Genomic DNA, 20,037 nt, shown 5'->3' with positions numbered 1-20,037 from the left:
ACTGTTTCTTGAGGTTTAACTAAGTCAAGAAAGTTAAGCAGAAAAATATGGCTCAAATATTGACCTTTTATCACCTAACCCTTTCCCGGTAGTTCGCTCTTCCTAGATATAGAAGTTTGTGACGGATTTCAACGCTGAAAAAGTAATTCGACAATCAACACGAATTAATTACCCTTAACGAATTATGCTGCTGCTCCAATGTTAATTAAACAATGTCCGTACAAGCAGACAGTGACAATGAAAACTGTTGCAGAATTCTTCGTATTCAAGTTACTGAGCATTTTGCTCTTATACAGTTATTGGCGCGCAAAAACTGTTTTACCAATTGGTAAAATCAAATAGTATGTGCCAGGTTACCAGGGGTCATGTGACAGAGGAAGGGATATGGGGTGTGGGGGAGAGTTGTTGGGAGGATAGCGAGGGAGTTCATGAGTGATGCCACAAAACTCGGGAATAAAACTACCGAGGTCAAACTACCCGAAGCCAACTTAACTAAGACGCAGGATGAACAGCATCTGCTGCTGAGATATAAATTTTTTTTTTTTTTTTTGACCAACAGAAATAAGAAAAAAAAGTAAATGATCAAAATCGTAAAACTGCAAGCCTATAGCCTACATTCCCAACTATCCTCAAATGTTGGAGGTCTCGTGCTCATCGTCCGAGTAATAAACAACTTCGAAAAGAAATTCAATAAAGGCCAAATACAAAAAGAACCAGAGATTTTATTTAACGTAACCTGGGTCCACATACGTGCGCACGCTCACACAAACAAATACACACACACACACAAACATATAACGGACGACCACGAGGAATACTGGGACTTCAGTTACATTAGACATGGCTGACCATAACTTTGTAATACACCTCGAGCAAAGCCCGTCTATTTTAAAACACGCGTGCACGTAAAGCCATCCGGATAAAAACACGCAAACTAATGAAACGAATTAAATGAAAACTTAAAGAGCTCACATAGGTCTATCTCATGACACCCACAACATAAAAGAAGTGTATTAAAAAGAATCATCGCACCTATCTAAACATCTAAAGCTGCTGTGTTTGGAAACCAGTGTTAGTACTGCACACAACACATTTTTGCCTACTTACCACATGGCATTATAAGCGCCTCAGCTATAGGTCTATTTCTTTATAAGTTTGTTAACCGCGTTGCGAAAACTACCTTATTTCAAAGACAAATCAATGGCAATGTTCGTCATACTCAAATCATCATCTCAAACCCTATATAAAAATGTGCTGGATATAAACTTGAATCAAGTGGGCAGTTATTCGCATGTCTGCAACAGGTAAAATTACCATTCCAGTAAACGCCCTGTTGATGTCTAACATCACAACCTTACCTTACGTTGAATTCTAAGTACTATCTGCCATGGCAGTACGAAAATTTATGCTACATAAACACTTGACGTAACGTCAAGCTTCTTGGGCTAAGCATAAACTCAAGCATCGTTATTTGCATTACACTGTCCCAAACAACCAAACTTGACCTATTAACAACTACAATATGGTTAAGGCTGGAGTGATCCCATATGCATGACACTCCCATATAAACGAGCCAACAACTTTGCACAGGCAAACTCACCTCTTTCTTCATGTTTCTGATGAGTTTCTCCTTGAACTCCTCCTCTGAAAAAAATAAAGGTTATTCGTCTGAATTTCTTTAAAAGCTAAATTGTTTATAAGAAAGCAAGCATACATAGCAATTAATAAATCAATTAAATGTCGCACTGCAGCTCACTTACCATCTATAATGATCGACATCTTGCCGAAATAGGGGAGTGTTAATTCTCAGAAAGTGAAATTGGTATCGTTTCAGTGAACCAAAATACAGCCCAAGAAATAGGCCGAATGCACAAACACACGGAGATGTTCTTTGCCCGAAAGACGGCTCATCACAACTGGTGCGCCTACTGCCGTATTTCGCGACTACCTTCACGGTCGTGTTCAGTTGTATGACATCCCAACATGGTCGGTATCACTGAGGCAACGAAGCCTTCCGCTGTTCGAGTATTTCGTCGACAAGTATCACTAGCATCAGGACGCAGAAAATTTTGCCAAGACCTAAATTTATTCCCTTATGACAATTATTTATAGAAGCTTATTCAGAACACAAATTTCATAACATGATTTACAGAATACATTGCAAAATGGTAATATGTAGACAACTATTCAGATAATCGAACTCTTTCTAAATGATGAAAAGAAGACTGAATTTTGTTCACTACGTGAGTGCTTATAGAACGAAACCACAGTGTAGTAAGGCTCTAACACTAGCATTACCCGCAGCTGATATCAAAACGAGTTTAATGTGCTCCTGTCAAAGTAGCGCCTTAAAAGTTGGTAACAGTGGCTTTGTTTCTTACAGCATATATTTTCACAAATTCAAGTGATTCGCGCATAAGAGTAAAATAACAACATTTGATAATTATCTGTTATTCAAATATTATCATTATATATTTTTATTTAAAAAATTTAAAATATTCAGAAATAAAATTACTAATATTTTCACATATTGATAAGTAACAATACCTAATCTAACGACTGAATAAACAAAACTCGCTGAAACGCTCCATTTGGGGAGGTTCGTCTGGATACTATTGATTGTATAGATGCCATAAGAGATATGGTGTAGATAATCTAAGACCATATAATCACAATTTTTTAGTGTTAAGTCTATTCGGAAGCGATTCTTGAGGTGAGAAAGCAAGAAACTGTGTTCCTTATACATGTAAACAAACAGAACCAGAGACAATGACGGGTGGTAAAGTAGATTTTAATTTGATTAGAGAAGCAACTCGACTGGATTTGGTTAATCTTCTGGAGAAGATAGGAGGCACAAAGGTATTGGCTTTGAAATAATTTTTCTTTCTGTTCAATAAGAATATTAACCATTATGGGCTAGATTTATACAGGCTAGTCAGGTTGGGGTTGACCTAGGCTAGACCTCATTTGGTTAATTACCAATAATGGTAATTAAACAAAATTTTTGCGTAGTAGCTAACGAGCACAGCGCTTAGATGGGGAAGTGCAGAAGAGTTGAATATACCACCTATGGTAGATCTAAGTAGTAGCTCCGCGGCGGCGATTTCCTTCTTACTTAACTTTTTCTACAGGTTTTTGATTGCTAATAATGGATTTACCGTCAGTTTTTGTCGCACGATTGTAATTCACCTGTAATTAACTACAGAACTTCATCCAACAAGCTAGGGGACCCGATGGGAAAGTGGGGTTATGGGTGGGGTATACCACTGGGACAGTTGATTTGCTCCCTCCATCCAACAAGCTAGGGGACCCGATGGGAATGCGGGGTTATGGGTGGGGTATACCTCCGGGACATGGTGATTTGCTCCCCCGCTTGTTACTACCCTACAATTTAGGGGACCCCTAGGGAAAGTGGGCTTATGGGTGGGGTAGACCACAGGGGATGAGAAGACGGCCCAAAATTTACTGTTTACAGCATTACAGAGATGAAAAACCCTTAACAAACACAGGAGGAACAAGATGACAAAGGTAGCCATTAAAAGACAAAAACTTTCACTACAACTGCTATTTCGAATGCTGCCACGCATGCGCACTCTTATAGGGGAGCTTTTGGTACACAGGCCGACTCCTTACTGAGGAAAAAGGGGTGGCTGGGGAGTTAATGTTCGTTTCCGGACCTTCTAAAGTTTCAGTTTTGCGAAATGCACTTAGGGACATTTGATTCCCCAGGGGCTAGTACTGAACACGCATATGATCCCCCAGGGGCTAGTACTGAATACGGCGAAATACATTTGAACCCCCACGTGCCAGTATTAAACACAGCGAAGGGGGTTTCAGGAGGAATTGAGAAGTTTCTCCTGCTGTTGGAGGTCTTTCCAACTACTGCACGCGCCTGTTTGCGTTTGGACGGTTCATAAGCATTTCATTTCAGTACACCGGCAGATTCCTTGCCATACACTCCTTTGAACCTGTCACTCGCTACCCTTTGGCCATTACCTGTGAAAAATTTTACATCAACTGCCGGGAAACTAACATATATTGTTATGGCAATTACAAGATGTTAATTCAGCTGCGTCAAGGTCACGGCCTTTAAAAAAAAAAAGCAAATTTTAGCCCCTGGTGTGAAACAGGCTCAGAGTCCCAAAGGTAAGTTTATTGGGGCTTGGTTTGTTAGTGTTTCAAATTGTGTTTTTTTTTTTTTTCCAGATTATTTTATGAGATTTGACCTCCTGTGGACTAATTGGTGCCTTGGAAATTGGCTTTCCATATAATTTTAGGGCTGATGGGAAAGGAGATGACGTTTTGTTTTTTGTAGCCTGTTATTCTTCCTAATGCGTTCTACCTACCCCCGCACCCCCATGTTTCCTCGGTGACAGTACGTTTTGCCTCTGCGCAAAACTCCCTGCCCCCTCCCCTGCCACTTCTCACCTTCCCCCGCATTTTGGGGGGACATGAGCAACTCTCCCTGCCTTCCCTCATGTTCCTCCCCTTCCCTCAGCTGCTCCCTGCTACGAATGGCTCCGTGGCGATTTACACTTCCGGAGTGCGCTTCCACAATGTAAACATGGCCACTCCGTTTGTGCGTTCTCCCCCACCCAAAACCCCAAATTCCCAGTCCCCCTTTACTGTCGGGTAGAGTTAGGGGGCAAGTAACCCTTGTCCAACCACAAACAAATGCATCTGCTTTATCAGCAGCCCAAAAAGTATAGGAAAAACCAATTTCCAAGGTAAAAACATGTGCAGAGCTAATACTTAGAAATACCTAAACTATTTCTGCTGATCTTAGCCAGTTTAAAAGCAGCTCAAAGACATGATTCATTGAGGGTACAGCGCAACCGTACCTAATTGTATCTTGAGGCACCTTGCTCTGACCTGATTGGGATTCTTTGTCTCATTTTACCTTCCCTACCAAGTGACCTCTAGTATAGCAGAATGACGAGCATAATAATTTTGTAGTATTGCCACTCCAGTTATTTAGTCATTTAGGATGAGCGTTGATGGTATCCAACACAACATTGATTATGATTGATGTTACAGATCTAGGAATCAAATATTGCATCAGAAAATAGTGGGGGACAGACAAGCAGACTAACTTTGTCAAATGCAGACACAGTTTAACTAGCTTCCACTGGCACCAAGTGGCATCAGTACCATTCAGTAGTCACAGATAAGTCTGATTCAGTCAGAATTAATTCTGAAAAGAAAAGGGTATTTCAAGTAATAGCTCCACACAGACTGTATGGAACAGTTCCGCGAATATGAAAGTCATTAGGGAGCCATATGTTCAAGAAGGAATTGGTTAAGGAAATCTATTATAAAAGAAACCATACTAACCTAACTTAACCTAGTAGGCCGTAGGGGACCAATTTCTTTTTACCAAAAGTTCCCTTATAACACTGCGCATGCATGATAGCATTCCAAGATGGCCAGTCATGCAAAAACATAATCAGTTCTGAGGTCAATTACAGGTTAATTACAGTCAACCGACAAAAAATGATGGTAAATTCTTGATATGCAACCAAAATACTATAGGAGAAGTCAATTTTAAAGGAAATACCCGATGCAGCACTAATGCTTAGTTCTACCAAGAAAAGTTTAATCATTCTCTCCAACAATTAAATTTTTAAATTTATCATCATTAGGCCTACATATCTGCTGCTAGACCTATTTGGCCATGAGTTTCAGTGTGAGGTAGAAAAAAAAATCTTTTAACAGGAAGAATACATATGCTGCATGTGGTAATCAAACACATAAGCAGATCAAGCCAGAATATGCTGCCTCATACTGATCCTCATTTATAGTTGTGTGAGCTCTTTAATAAATGTCAAACTTTCATTTAAAAACCAGTGGAAAATACTTTTCATCAATATATAAGGAGCTCAGCTTCATCATAAAAAATGTCTTAATATGTTGATTAAAGTTTTCTTGTATGTTTAATTTTATCGTATACATGCAAATTAGTCAGTGTAAATAACCATGCAGATTTTCATGCTTATGAGTATATATTTTTTAAACTAAATATAAGTGGACCCCCGCCTATTCGTGGTTCTGGATTCGCAGCTTCACCTATTCACAGATTTCTCTGTGGAACATATATATACATTATTCACGGAAAATTCATCTATTCGTGGTATTTTTCTTACGGAAATATTCACAAATTACTGTATTTTCATATCATTTTCATGACTAAGTGCACTTTTTGTGATAAAAGTGTTAAAATCTTAAGGTATAAGCTTTTTTATAGGGTTTTTTTGTGTTTTGAGCCATCAAAATAGGCAGATATAACACATTTTTAGAGGAGTTTTAAGTATTCATATATTTAAGATGTTCACGGGGGATAGTGGTGTACGTCTCCTGCGAATACTGGGGGTCGACTGTATGTTAATGATTTAGTGATCTTTCCCTGTTACAAAAATAAACCATATTAGGCAGTATATGGAGGTCCATGCGTTTGATTTCTATGTACTAATTTTTTCTATATACAGGTACATGTAAAAAAATTTAACCAACTAAGGAGGCACATGTAATCTGCCTTAAACATGTGCCACTATATTTTATTTTCCCTTGACATTTTATTATTCCAGTGTTTTTAAGTATGTTGTGTCCATTAGCCTAATATTTCACAATAAGGGATGAGTTATTGTAAATTTTGTAGGTGCATTCAGAGCTTTTTAAGGAAAGAAGGCATTACATAAGATTGTTCAATGTAGTTTGGCCTGTAGCTAGGAAAGGCTCAGTTATTATTAATTAACTAGTACGGGCCAGGTACTCTCCCCAAACGGACTTAAACCCTGTAGTTTACGAGGCAATTTTGAGAGAATTCGGCCAACCTCTCATTGATCTCTTTGCAACAAAGTTATGATTCTAGATTGGGCAAACCTATTCATATATAGGCAGTCCCCTGTTTACGACGGTGGTTCTGTTCCTACGCCATGTCGTAAGCCAAAAATCATTGTAAGCTGAGACATTGTTGAAAACCATAAAAAAAACATAGAAAACCATACTTTTAATCTTTTAGGTGTCTTGAAAACAATATAACCTGCATTTGTTCTGACACGATATACAAACCATCTGTCCTTTACATTAGGAATTACTTTCAGCATAGGATGGAAATGGCTGTTAAACTCTTGAGCAAGGTGGTTAGGCAGTAACTACCGCCAGGTAGGCGGGAATACCCGCCTGCCCGGATGTAAACATTCCAGTTTGTTTTCGGCCGTCATGCATTGTAGGTGTGGTTTCGGATCTCTCTGCCTGACTGTCGTTATGTATGTATTTTTCTGTATATATTACGTGTTTGAAATTTATTAATACAAACCCACGATTTGTGATAACCTTGCATAGCCATCGTTCCCCTGTGCTGTGTCTGGGGTTTGACGGCCTAAGGCGTATTTAAAGGAGTGTAACCGAGTGGTAATGCTTCTCTTCCAGTAGCCCTTTATTTAGATACTGAAGGCATTCCCTTGTACGTTCGGAGATATTAGATTGGGATGTAATATCTTCTCTCCCCTACATTGATTGGGACATAAGAGTTCGCTTCCCTTCTTGGGCTCCTGGCCCCCATGTACAAGGGCATGACTACTTCCTTCCTACTTGTGCTGAGTGTTGTTTTCGCCGCCTATGCTAAGAGAGTTGCGGGGCGGGTGGGAGGTTGCGGGCGTCATCCATAAGTTACGCTTCCATGGCACCCTTGGTGGCCTCCCATCCATCCTTTTCTCTCCCCATAGGTTCTTCCTTATCTCACCTTCGGTAGAGATCTCTCTCCTTCGCCCTCTTCTCTTGTTTGTCGGGCGAAGACTGCAAGGGGAGGGGGGGCAGGCAGTCGGGCGACCTCTTCTTGGGTACCTCCTCTCGCTGCGTAGGGCAGTTTCCCCTCTCTAATCCTCTTTGCTTTTTCTGTCAGATTGACAGTGAGCATCGCAGACGTAGCAGTAGTTGGCTGGATATCTCAGGGGATATCTCGCATGAAGGAGCCCCAACGTTCATTTAAGTGTTGCTTCAGGATCAACCACAATACCTGGCTGGATGACATGTTCCACATCGGGATCGTTCCTACTTTATTCCCACCGATGTGGATCGATCGCTGTCATTGCTGGCCTTCATGTATGCTGTGGCATATCTGTGGTCCAGCTGCTGCTGCTGTTCCCTGTGTTACGCTCCTGTTAACTCGACAACTGTCTGTGGGGGGCTCTTCCTGGTCTCCTGTCACTGTTGGTGACTTTCATGTGATGTTCCTGGCTGTTGCAGTAGATCCTGCCTTCCGAACCACTTCCGTAGCTCCTGTATCGGCTGTCCTGATTGTGCCTTCTGCTTCTCCTGGCAGTCGTGCCCAGGGCCGCTTCCGTTGTGTTCCTGCCAGCTGCCCCGGAGGTTACGATGTCCGCCATCCTGTGGAAGCTGTCGGCTTGAAGGTGAAGGAAGTCACCCTGTGGAAAGTGATGTTCCTGGCCGTTGCAGTAGCTCCTGACTTCGAGCCGCTGCCATAGCTCCTGCATCAGCTGTCCTGATCATGCCTGCTGCTTCTCCTGGTGGTCATGTCCTGGGCCGCTTCTGTTGTGTTCCTGCCTGACTGCCCTGGAAGTTACCATATTTTGTGTCCACCATCCTGTAGAAGATGTTGGAGTGGAGGTGAAGGAAGTCGCCCTGTGGAAGTAGCCCCGTCTTCTTCATCTTATCTTTGATTTCGTCTTCTGCTGCTTCTTCCCATCCTCTCCCGAGGTCCAAGTGGGTCCTGGGAATCGGACAGACTTCCGTCGGCCGAAGGAGAGGAAGGCTGCTTCTTCCCCTTGATGCCCTTGGACATCTAGGGACTGCCTCCTTCGAGGAGGCAGTGGGTCTCGTTAGCTCTTCCGACCTTTGCGTTGGGAAACCGGTTGCATACCCCTGGGTTTTGTGTTTGGGAGCCGAGGCGCGCAGACCTCACTTTGTGATCCCGTTCCCAGTCCTAGAGGTTCCGCCTCTAAGCGGGGCCTGCTTGGTGCGCTCATTCGCGAGCCACTCCAGTGCTCGAGATTCTATGGAGAGTATTTCCTTGGCCCAGTTCGGGAGCAGTGCAAGAGAAAGGGCTGAGGCACTCAGGTGTCTCAGCTCTTCCTGCCAGCACCACAAGCGCTCCCTGAGTGCTTACCAGTGCTCAGTCGGGTCCCCAGCCTGGTGTCTCAATCCTGTCAGTTCGAATGTCAGAAGAAGCAGGGAAGAGATTCCCGTCAGGAGTCGTGCAGGACTTCTAAGGGACTGGCTCTTTTCCGGGAGACAAGTTTCTCTCATTGGCTCTTCCCGCCCTCAGGCGGGAACCGATTCATATTCTCCTGTGGGGTCTGGCGTTTCAGGGGCCGCGCCCTCTTTCCTAGTCTTGGAAGTCTGCATCTAAGACTGGGTCTGTGCCTGGTTCTTTTGATCTCTTAGGAAACTGAAAGCATCCGCCTCCCAATTTTTGGGAGTCTCGTGGGTAGCTCGAATTCTATGAATCACGAGCGCTCTCCTGACAAGAGGCACAGGACGAGAGGAAGTGCCGAGACACCCAGGTGTCTGGGAGCCAAGATGCCAGGTGTCTGGGTGCCGAGACGCCAGATGTCTCAATACTGCCTGCCAGCTGCTTCAGTTGCTTGTCTGGGTTTCATACTTGTGTCTTGAACCTTAGGGTTCCAGCATGCAGGATAGTAGACAGAATTCCTCTTTGAACCTTCTTCTCGTGGGGCCTCGGCCTCGAAGGAGTCTAGAGTTCGGGAAACTAGCAATAGTTCATGGCAGACGAGTTGTGCCCTGTCCAGTTCCGATTGTGTTCGCGCGATCGGCTCGTCTCAGCTCGGCCCCTGGTCACGCTTACGAGACTAGCTTCGGCTCGGTTCACTCAGCTTGCTCGCCCCACCCAGCCTTTGTGCTTCTGAGACTGGCTCAGCTCGACTCGGCTCACCCCGCCTGCCTCCCAGTCCACCGCACACTGCATACCTTCCAGTCTGGATTGCATTCACGTAATCGGCTCAGCTCAGCTCAGCCCCACTCGGTTTTTTCCAAATCGGGTTCTCGGCTCTGTTAGACTGAACTTTTTGCTCTTCCCAGGAAAGTGCTTTGCCGGCACAAGTGCTCTTCTTCCGAGGAGTGTTTCATGGGATCTGTCAAGGCTCCCTCCAAGGGGAGAGGTACAGGAGTTTCACACTTCGGAAGCAGCGAGGGTCTTCCTCTTCAAGTTGCAATCACCCTCTTTTTTCGGAGAACTTCACGCTGATTCGTCAGCACAAGGATCCCCGGGACAGGACAGCAACTCCCCCAATGAATAATCTTATCACTCACAACCCTTGCAGTTCCCAAGGGGCCGAGAGTGTCGGGGGCCGCCGTGGTCCTTGCTTCCGAGAGCGTTCTCGACCAGATGAACTCTTTTCTTCGGAGAAGGAGTTCATTCAGGTTGAGACACCAAGCTTCTCCCCTGCCTTGACAGAATACAAATTCTTGCCTTGGAGGGTCTGGCCGACTGCAGCTCTGTGGGCAATTCTGGTGCTAAGAAGAAGGACTTTGTCCCAATTCGGATCTCCGGTTTTGTAAGTCCCTAGTTGGCTCAACCCTTAGGAAAGAACCTTTCTTGGTTCTGCCTTTCTCTTGCAGAGATTGGCCAGGTAATCAAGGTTCGTACCAGGGCACTGCCTTGTCCTTTGGACAGTGGCCAAGACCTTTGGGTCTTAGTCATCTTGACTCGACCTCAAGTTCAAGCCAGCCCCCACCTCAACTCCTAAGAAGTCCCAGTCTTCAATAGAAGATTGCAGAACATAGCCTCTCCTACCCTTCTAGGAAAGTGCGCATAACTGTGTCTCTTTCCACCCTCTTTCCCATAAGGGAGGAAGGAAGAAGGGAAGAGAGAAAGAAGTATCGACCAGGAAGAAGTTCTCCTACTGCAGATTCTTGGATGAAATGATACTTATCAAGTCTCTGGAGCTGGCAGGGACGTTGCCGAGACCTGGGAATGGATTCCTTCAGGAGAAGTATCTATTTCCCTTAGGTCTCGGCAGTTTTTTCATCCCGCTTCCTCTCCCATGCTCCCAATTGAGGAAATACCAGCCCGGCTAGAGTTAATTGTCTCAGTATTCTGTCATCTTGCAGAGCTTCCCCATGGTGGAGAATGGAAGTCTCCTTCCATTCCTCCATCCTTCTTTCCTCTTTGAAGTATGAGGAAGGAGTTAGGCTAATGCTTGATTGAAGGAACCTTCGAATATGCTTGCATATTCCCTTCATATCGTGTGTCTACTTACGGATTCACCGATCGAGGAATAGGCACACACCTGTAAGACTTTGTCTTGAAGGTGTGTGACTGAGACAATTAGTATCTTCTCATCAACATCCTGGGCTCAAGGCAGCCTTCTGGCCTTGCGAGAATTCAGGATGAGTTTTGTGACACTCACTGGTTTGTTGAACAACAAACCACAGTAGTGGCATTTGTCAACAAACGAGAGGGAATTGTTTTTTCCTCCTGTTTCATCTGTCGACATTTGCAGGTACTCGAGTGTTGTATAGCACATTTGACATCTCAGTTAGCTAGATGCATCCCCGGTGGGGATGTATTGGCAAGTGAGCTTGGCCTCGGGTTTGAGTGATCGGGATGGAACATGCTGCTCACTTGAAGATTCATGAAGAGATTGCTCGACTGAGAAATCCCTACCGTCTTTCTGTTGCCTCCCTGCACAAGTCAGTAGTTTAGTTCTTGCTCCTTCATACCAGACCCAGGGGCCGCTACGGCGAGGCATGCTGTCTTTCCGGGAAACTTGGTATCTGCATTTTTCCCTCTGTATTTGTCTGTTTCGCTAGGAGTTCTCAAGCATTGCTCACCCTGAGTTACAGACAAATGCTGGAAGACTTCGCCTCTCGCCCGACCTGACAGCCGAGGCATCGAGAAGAGTTCTGCTTGACCCAACCTCTTGTAGCAGCTACACAAGAAGCAGTTCTTCGGGCAGTACATCCCAGTGTGTTTGGGACTGGGAGACCTTCTAGCTTCCCTTGTAAGCATAGGCTTTCTCGCTGAGTGGCAGCAGCTATAGCTGGATATCTCTTGAAGTCCTCTGCAACACTCCCAGGAGCTGGAGCCGTCTTCGCTGGTGGGTGTCGTTGCGGAACTCCTTCTCAGGTCAGATTCGCTCTTCAAGTCTGGACTTCCTCCTCTTCTCTGCTGAGGGTTGCTTCATTCCCTTTCATTCGTGAAGAACGTAGGCCCTTGCGACCCAGTCTTCTATCTGAAGTAACCTTCTCCTCAGTCAAGATTTAGCTATGAATGAGAAGCTTCTTCGGTCTTGCTGTCCCAGGGAACTGTTCCCTCGGTGGCATGTGACTCGTTTAGGGTTCCTGTCCCATGCTGGATGCGAGAGTCGTCGGATAGAGATGTACCCTCTTAGGACCATCTCTCATCTTGCTCTGGCCTTGGCGTAGAAGATGGAAGAGCAGGTGAAGGGGATCAATACCTCGACTCCTTCTCGGATGTCGTAGGTGGACTCCGAATCCTTCTTCATCTATTGTCGGGTTTGAATTGTCCTTGTTCCCCTCCTCCTTTGACTTTGTATCGATGATCCAGTTCATTCGTTACTTTTTCCTTTAGGGAGCTGTGGTACTTTCCGAAAAGGCTTGACTCTCCTAACCTGGGTGTCGTCGACATTTTTGCTAGTACTCTCTCTCCCAAGGAAGAAGTGTCTGAGGACACATCTTCCTCCTGGCTTCATGAAGCGATCGAAGGAGGTACTCAGCAGCTGACGACGACGATACCGGTACCTTCCACCCTAGAGCTCACGAAGCCGATGGCTTAGTCCATCCCTCGCATTCTGGAAGTTTCTGTCAGGCTGGAAGCAAGACGTAGTCTCATAGACCACACTCTTGTCTTCATATGGTCTTGCCCACAGGTGCTTGGAACCATTTTTCCTTGGCCCTGTGGTGGCTGCTCAACAAGTTGTGTTTTCTTACCCGGCTCCTTCAAGAGGACTAGTAGCATCTCGCCTAAGGTGTTGGTTCTGAAAATGAGAAGGATACCAAGAGTGACTGGCCTCGCTTCCTCCTCCTTCCCTGTCCTTCTACTTTTCTTCCTTCGGGATGAGAATAGGACTTGAACCAACATTTGCTGGACCTGGCTCTGATGTGGTAAGACTACACATCAGGCACCCGTTCTATTTTTCTCCTAGAATCATAGAAGCAATTTTGCTCCTTCCTCTAGCAAGGGGAGGAAGGAGAGTCCGGCAATAAGGGAAACCCTATCTCAGCTTTTCCTTACTGCCTCTGACTCTAAGATTCTTCCAGCCTATTTTGTATGAGTCACATTTCCTCACTCATGCGAAAAGGTCCAGTATCTGACATTTGATCTTGCAGTTCCTACACTCCAATCAGTCAGTTCAGGAGACTCACTCAGATTCCTTCCTCCAACCAGTGAGTCTTCCTAATGTAAAGGACTGGCGGTTTGTATATCGTGTTGGAACAAATCAGTTGTTAGTGGCCTCATTTTTCCCAACTATTCAAACCTGAGGTCCTTTACATTACTATTATGCCCACCTCACGCCACCCCTCAATCTGAACCTGGACCAAAAGGCAAACTGGAATGTTTACATCCGGGCAGGCAGGTATTCCTGCCTACCTGGCAGTATTTACTGCCTAACCACCTTGTTTCAAGAGTTTAACGGCCGTTTCAGCCTACGCTGAAAGTAATTCCTAATGTAAAGGGGCCTCAGGTTTGTATAGTTAGAAAAATACAATTTACTTTAAAAAATCGTGATTTTTATTGAGTTTTCCATAAAAAACTTCCAAATTTTTATTATTCTGCCATTTTTGAACCATATTTCTTCCGTCAGATCACTGTCATAAGCAGTGTAATCCCGCAGCATGTGTCATAAACTGGGAAATAATTTCTGATTAATATATTTGAAAAGCATCGTAAGCTCGGAACATTGTAAGCCAAACCCGTCGTAACCTGGGGACTGCCTGTACTCCTTCCCTTTGTTTCTGCTGTTGAAGGTAGTGCTCAAGAAGTTGAGGGTATCCCGGAACACCACCATGATTCTAATTGCACCTTGGTGGCTGAGAAGGCATTGGTTCACAGACCTTCTGGAAGTGTCAATAGAAGTTCCCGGCCAATTACCTTTTTGGACAAATCTACTTCGACAGACAGGGATAGGAAGGTTTCACAGAAATATCGACATGCTTTGTCTGACCGCATAGAAACTGTCGACAAGCTCCTCAGTTTTGGAAGCTTTTCAGAGTCATTTAGGGACTCTATCCTCACTGCAAGGAGCTATATAGATCATGGTTTGAGTCCAGGGGTATTTCATGTCTTTGCACCAGCATTAATAATGTAATAAAGTTTCTGCAATTCTTTAGGTATGCTAAAGGTTCATATGTAGCCTCCATCAAAGGCTATAAATCCATGCTGGCTTATGTTTTAAGGCATGCTGGATTGGATATTTTGAAGGATGTTGACCTGCGCAAAACTGTTTGCTCATTTCAGCTGGAAATGCCAAAGGTTCTGCAAAAGCCATGGAACCTGGACGTTGTCATACAACACCTCAGAGGCCCTCTTTTTGAGCCCCTTAGAGAGGCTTCTCTCAAGGCTCCTTCTTTGAAAACCCTCTTTCTGTTAGCCTTGGCTTTGGCCAAAAGAGTAAGTGAATTACAAGCGATCTTATCGTCGGTAGGTTTTCATATACTGGAACAGAATAGTCTTTTCTGGCTTCTTTCATGCCAAGAATGATGTTAAGGTCAAACCTCTTCCAAGAGTTTTCTCTACCCCTTTACTAGAAACTCTAACTCCTGAGGAAGGAGAGCTACTATATAAACCTTGAAGGAAGCAGTGTAGGAACCTATTTTTCTTGGTCAGGAAGCCTGAAGTTCCTATGTCTAAGAATGCCATGGCTTTCTGGATTAAGTTCTCATCCTGGAAGCACATCATGCAGTGTCCCCAGAGGGTTGTCCCCTTTTGATGGTGAAACCACGTGATGTCAGAGCAGCGGCTACTTCTATTAGCTTTCATCAGAATCTCTCTCTAGACCATCTAGTTTTGGCAGCAGCGAAGATGTAGCTTTATACAGGCAGTCTCTTCCATACTGCAGGCCACTTTTTGGAAGTGTCAGTCGGTTTTTGCTTCACATTATTGAAAAGAAATCGAGACTATATAAGAAAACTGCAGTACATTGGGTCCGTTTTCGATGCCTGGTGTGGTGTTGGGGAAGGAAATGTAGGAAGTAATCCTTCATACCAATCTGTGCCTTGAAACAAGGTGTTGAATTTTTAGGGGAGGCTGGGGGTATGATGTGCCCAGATTACCCTCCAGTTATTTTATGGTTGGATAGTAGTTGTTTTTATTATTGTGGTTTTGTTGACTATGTTTTCTCTGGTTATATATTTTGTACAGCACCCAGGGCAGGGGCAAATTTTTATCTTTGTGAGCAATCGGAATTGTCCTTTGCTGCAAGGTATCCACTGAAATAGTAGGTGACTCTTGGCTATACCACCACGCCATTATACGACAAGACAAGCCCCATCCAGAGGCAGTATCTTCCTGCAGCAACTCGCTTATCAGGTAAGGATAAGGATTCAACAGGCATTATTTTAATGCTAGCAATCTTGTCTATTCTCAAATTTATTACCATTATTGTTTTGGGGGTAGATATGTATGCATCCCTTCTCCTGTCAATGTGGGAATCAGCAATGTAATTACTGGGTAAGTTACTTATATAAATATATAAAAATTACATTTTTATGATAAAATAAAGTTTTATTTATACTTACCAAGTAATTACATGATTGGAGCCTGCCCTCTTCCCTGCACATGAATATAAGAGCATAAACAAACTGAAGCCTATGTGTTAGCGTTTCCTCTCTTTCCCCGAAAGTGGGCAGGGCGAGTCATTAACCAAAACAAAATAGCGCAACCCTGCGAATTTCAAAATTTTAGCTGCCGAGCAATGTAATTACTTGGTAAGTACTGTATATATAAAAATTTATTTTATCATAAAAATGTCATTTTTGAGTTTCAAAATAAACCAAGTGATTTTTTAAACTTTTTCCACGTGTCCACTTTGGTCCATCAGCGCCCTCCTCTGTCCGCTTTGGTAGATCTGCTCATCTTCTGTCCACAAGCATCCACAGCTGTCTGCATGGTACCCCCCAGAGGACGGCTCACCTGTCTGCCCAACTTTTGTCCACAAACGACCAAACCTGTCCGCGTTGGACTGTCCAGAGAACTTCTCACCTGTCCGCTCGACTTTGTCCACAAGCGCTCACACTCATCTCCCAAGCACCCAACTTCCAGACATTCCAAGTTGCCTTCCGAGCTCCCAGCACCAGTACTGAGTGCTTGAAACCAGCTCCTGAATGCCTAGCAACCACTTGCAGACTCCCATCGGCTTAATCGTCAGAGAGACTTCTTCCCCCTTTACCTTTTCTAGTCAGACCTTTACCCTCATCTGCAGACCCTGATGAACCTGCTCTGGCCCCAAGTAAACGTCAGTTGGCGCAAATTATGGACCTTTTGAAAGTTTCTACTGTTCCTAAGTCTGTCCATGATGACATCCTGTCTCTGATCTCATCGGATGAGGAGGGCGAACAAGAACCTGCAGCTCCTTCGAATTTACTGCCTTATTGAGGTATTTGATGGCGAACTTTCCCTCTTTCTTCGTCCCAGTGAAGAATCAGTCAGATGGCTCTGCTCTTCTCCCCAAGTTGGTTCTTTCTTCTTCCTCTAGGAAGGCTTTTAAAGAAACAGAGGACTGGCTGTCCGCCAAGAAAGACCAGGGGAAAGCATCCTTCACTTTTCCTCCTAGATTGACCCACAGGAGGATGTTCTCTTTGCTGGACAAAAATCACCTCTTTCCTCAAGATACGGTGAAGGAGATCACCACAGATCTTCAGAAAAAGACAGCACAAGACTTGCTTACTCAGTCGCCTAGACGCCCCAAGAAATCATCTTCCTCTCTTCAAGCAAGAACCCTTTCCCCCTTCCAGCAACATCCCTTTCATGGAGGAAGGACCAGAACGTCTTTCAAGTCCCGCCCATCAGCCCGTTTTGCATCCAGGAACCCTAGGAAAACCACCAAACCAGCCCAGAAGAAGTGAACCAGTAATCTTCCATGTAGTAGTAGGAGCAGACTCCTGGGATTTTGGGAGAAGTAGCTAATAAGAGGAGTGGAACCTTGGATTGTCAAGGTTCTGAAGGAAGGCTACATCATTCCTTTTCTGGAGAACCCACCTTTGGTCACCTCTCCCATAGAATTGTCAGCCTACTCAGCAGGCTCCGGGAAACATTTGGCCCTACTGGAGAAAGTCTCCTCCCTCATCCAGAAAAGTCATAGAGGAGGTTCAGGACACCGACATGGAGGGATTTTACAATCATCTCCTTGTGGTTCTCAAAACATCGGAGTGTTGGAGACCAGTCCTCGATGTGAGCACCCTTAATCATTTCGTCTTGAAGACAAAATTCAAAATGGAGACAAGTCAGTCGGTCCTTGCTTCTGTTCAACAGGGCAACTGGATGGTAACACTAGATACACAGGATGCATACTGTATTTTCATATCCTGATTTATCCAGTGTCCAGAAAATACCTGAGGTTTGTCCTTCAAGGAAAGTATACCAGTTTCCGGGCCCTTTTGCTTCAGCCTTTCGGCAGGCCCTCAGGTGTTCTCTCGAGTTCTCGCTCCTCTTTCGAAAGGGCTCCATTTAGTAGGGATCAACGTGAGTCTACCTAGACGACTGGCTACTTCAATCCCTGTCGAAGGACAAGTAAATGGAGGACACGCACAAGACTATTCTTCTGACCCAGGAGCTGGGCCTTCTTTTAAGCCCTCAAAAGTCCCAGTTGCCCCCTTCACAAGAAATCCGCTATCTGGGGATGATACTGAACTCTCAAGCTTTTCAGGCTTTTCCATCACACAAAAGGATTTCCAGCTACCTTCAAACAGTCCGAAAATTCTAAGCAGGCTACATATGAGGGTTCTCCAATTTTACCTGAAGGCCAACTGGAGCAGGAAAATGCAGCTGGACAGTCACATCTTCCCGATCACCCCAGAAGTAAAATGAGACTTACAGTGGTGGCTGTCAGAAAGAAGGCTGTTGGAAGGGAAATCCCTCCATCCCTTGAACCCAGACCTAAACTTTTATTCCGACATGTCAGACTTAGGATGGGGAGCCTTGTTAGAGAATCAAGAAGTCTCCGGGATGTGGACTCCAGATCAACAGGGCTTACACATCAACGTAAGAGAACTGAAGACAGTGCATCCAGACCTTCAGAGTTTTGCCTCTATAGTCCGCTACAAGACTGTAGTGGTTCATATAGACAACACCACGGCCTTAGCCTACATTCAGAAGCAAGGCTGGAACCACTCCTTCTCTCTATGTCAAGCAGCAAGAGACTTACTGCTGTGGGCAGACCGAAATCAAGTGACTCTGGTCACTCGGTTCATCCAAGGAAAACTAAATGTGATGGTGGACAAGCTGAGCCGTCAAAAGCAAGTCCTTCCCCACAGAATGGACCCTAGACCCCCTAGTTTGCCTAGATCTGTGGAAGTTATGGGGCAAACAAATGATAGACTTCTTCATCACCTCCAGGAACCATCGTCTTCCTCTGTATTGCTTGCCAGCCCCAGACCACCTTGCATGGGCCACAGACGCCATGCTGCAAGATTGGTCAAACCTAGACCCTTTACGCCTTTCTCCCTTCTGCATGATCAGGGAGGTCTTAAACAAGTTCCAGATGCACAGCAATACGACCATGACCTTCATAGCTCCCTTTTGGCCTCTGAGAGAGTGGTTTCCAGACCTTCATCTGCTGATAGACTTCACAAAAATGCTTCCTCAAAATCTGTGTCTCCTCAGACAACCCCACTTCAGAAGACACCACCTAGGGTTGTCCACTCTTGCTCTGACAGGATTCAGACTGTCCGTAAGCTAGTCAGAGGGAAGGGTTTTTCAAGAGGAACTGCAGAAGTGATTGCTCAGTGCAGAAGAAGATCTTTTAGCCTCGTCTATCAGGCTAAGTGGTCAGTCTTTCAACAATGGTACCTCAGTCGCAATATCTCATCTTCTATGACCACTGTAACACAGATTGCAGACTTTCTGCTCTTCCTAAGGAATAGAAGGAACTTGTCTTCTTCGATCACTAAAGGCTATAGAGCTATGCTTAGCTCAGTCTTAAAACATAGAGGGTTGGATCTCTCTTCAAACCTCGATATCAAGGACCTTTTGAAGTCTTTCAAGACGACGAAATCTAGAAAGGAGAAATTCTTCGGTATCCTGGAATCTGGATGTGGTCCTTAAATGGCTGTTGGGCCCATCATTTGAACCCCTCAGGACTTCTTCCCTCAGGAATTCGACTCTTGACACTCTTCCTCTTTGTGTTAGCCTAGCTAAACGCATCAGCGAACTTCAAGCCATTGACAAGAAAGTGGGCTTCTCTCAAGGGGACACAGTTTGGTTTTTCACCCTAGGCTTTTTAGCAAAGAATGACATCCCGTCCAAGCCCTGTCCTTGTTCTTTCAAGGTCAAGAACTTATCAGATATCCTAGGACAAGAGGAAGAAGAGAGGGTCCCATGTCCAGTCAGGGCACTGAAAGGCTACCTACATAGGACAGAAAAGATTAGGGTACCGGTACTTCTAATAACTTCTGGTGTTCGGTTAAGAACCCGTCTCGCCCTCTGTCAAAGAATGCCTTGTCATTATTCAAAGAATGCCTTGTCATTCTTTCTGAGAGATTTAATTAAAGAAGCACACTCCCCAGATCTGGGAGGAATTTTTACCGAACTTTAAAGTAAGAGCACAGGAATCAGAGCAGTGTCCAATTCATTGGTGTTCAGACATAAGATGTCCCTGTCCGCTAATATCCAGTCGACTTACTGGAAGTGCAAAACAGTTTCTGCTTATTATTTGAAAGTTGTAGAAACCGTTTTTAATGATTGCAGTACCCTGGGGCCTTTATCTGTGTATGGCATAGTATTAGGTGAAGAATCATAGGAAGCACCCTTTTTCTCTGACTATCTTTTTGCCTTGAAGTACTGTAGGGTTTTGGAGTTTCTGGGGAACCTGGTGGGTATAA

The 20,037-nt window shown here is 44.6% G+C and overlaps 2 protein-coding genes across 5 annotated transcripts in view; one reads left to right on the top strand and one right to left on the bottom strand.

Moving 5' to 3' along the window:
• The window catches only part of LOC136851632 (small G protein signaling modulator 1-like), a 535,265-nt gene extending 533,319 nt beyond the window's left edge, over positions 1 to 1,946 (bottom strand). For all 3 annotated transcript variants that reach the window (XM_067126026.1, XM_067126025.1, XM_067126027.1), the window contains exons 1-2: positions 1,761 to 1,946; positions 1,601 to 1,644 (exon numbers count right to left, since the gene is read on the bottom strand). In XM_067126026.1, coding sequence (XP_066982127.1) covers positions 1,601 to 1,644; positions 1,761 to 1,779 — 63 coding nt within the window. In that variant the 5' untranslated portion in view covers positions 1,780 to 1,946. The remainder of the gene's footprint in view (positions 1 to 1,600; positions 1,645 to 1,760) is intronic.
• A 388-nt stretch (positions 1,947 to 2,334) lies between these two features.
• car (vacuolar protein sorting-associated protein 33A) overlaps positions 2,335 to 20,037 on the top strand; it is a 57,227-nt gene continuing 39,524 nt past the window's right edge. The window contains exon 1 of one of the 2 annotated variants that reach the window (XM_067126028.1): positions 2,335 to 2,859. In XM_067126028.1, coding sequence (XP_066982129.1) covers positions 2,770 to 2,859 — 90 coding nt within the window. In that variant the 5' untranslated portion in view covers positions 2,335 to 2,769. The remainder of the gene's footprint in view (positions 2,860 to 20,037) is intronic. The other variant, XM_067126029.1, reaches the window with a different exon arrangement.

This window comes from Macrobrachium rosenbergii, chromosome 23 (genome assembly GCF_040412425.1).
Source record: "Macrobrachium rosenbergii isolate ZJJX-2024 chromosome 23, ASM4041242v1, whole genome shotgun sequence".
NCBI classification, from domain to species: Eukaryota; Metazoa; Arthropoda; class Malacostraca; order Decapoda; family Palaemonidae; genus Macrobrachium; species Macrobrachium rosenbergii.
This window is presented reverse-complemented; position numbering and strand designations above follow the sequence as displayed.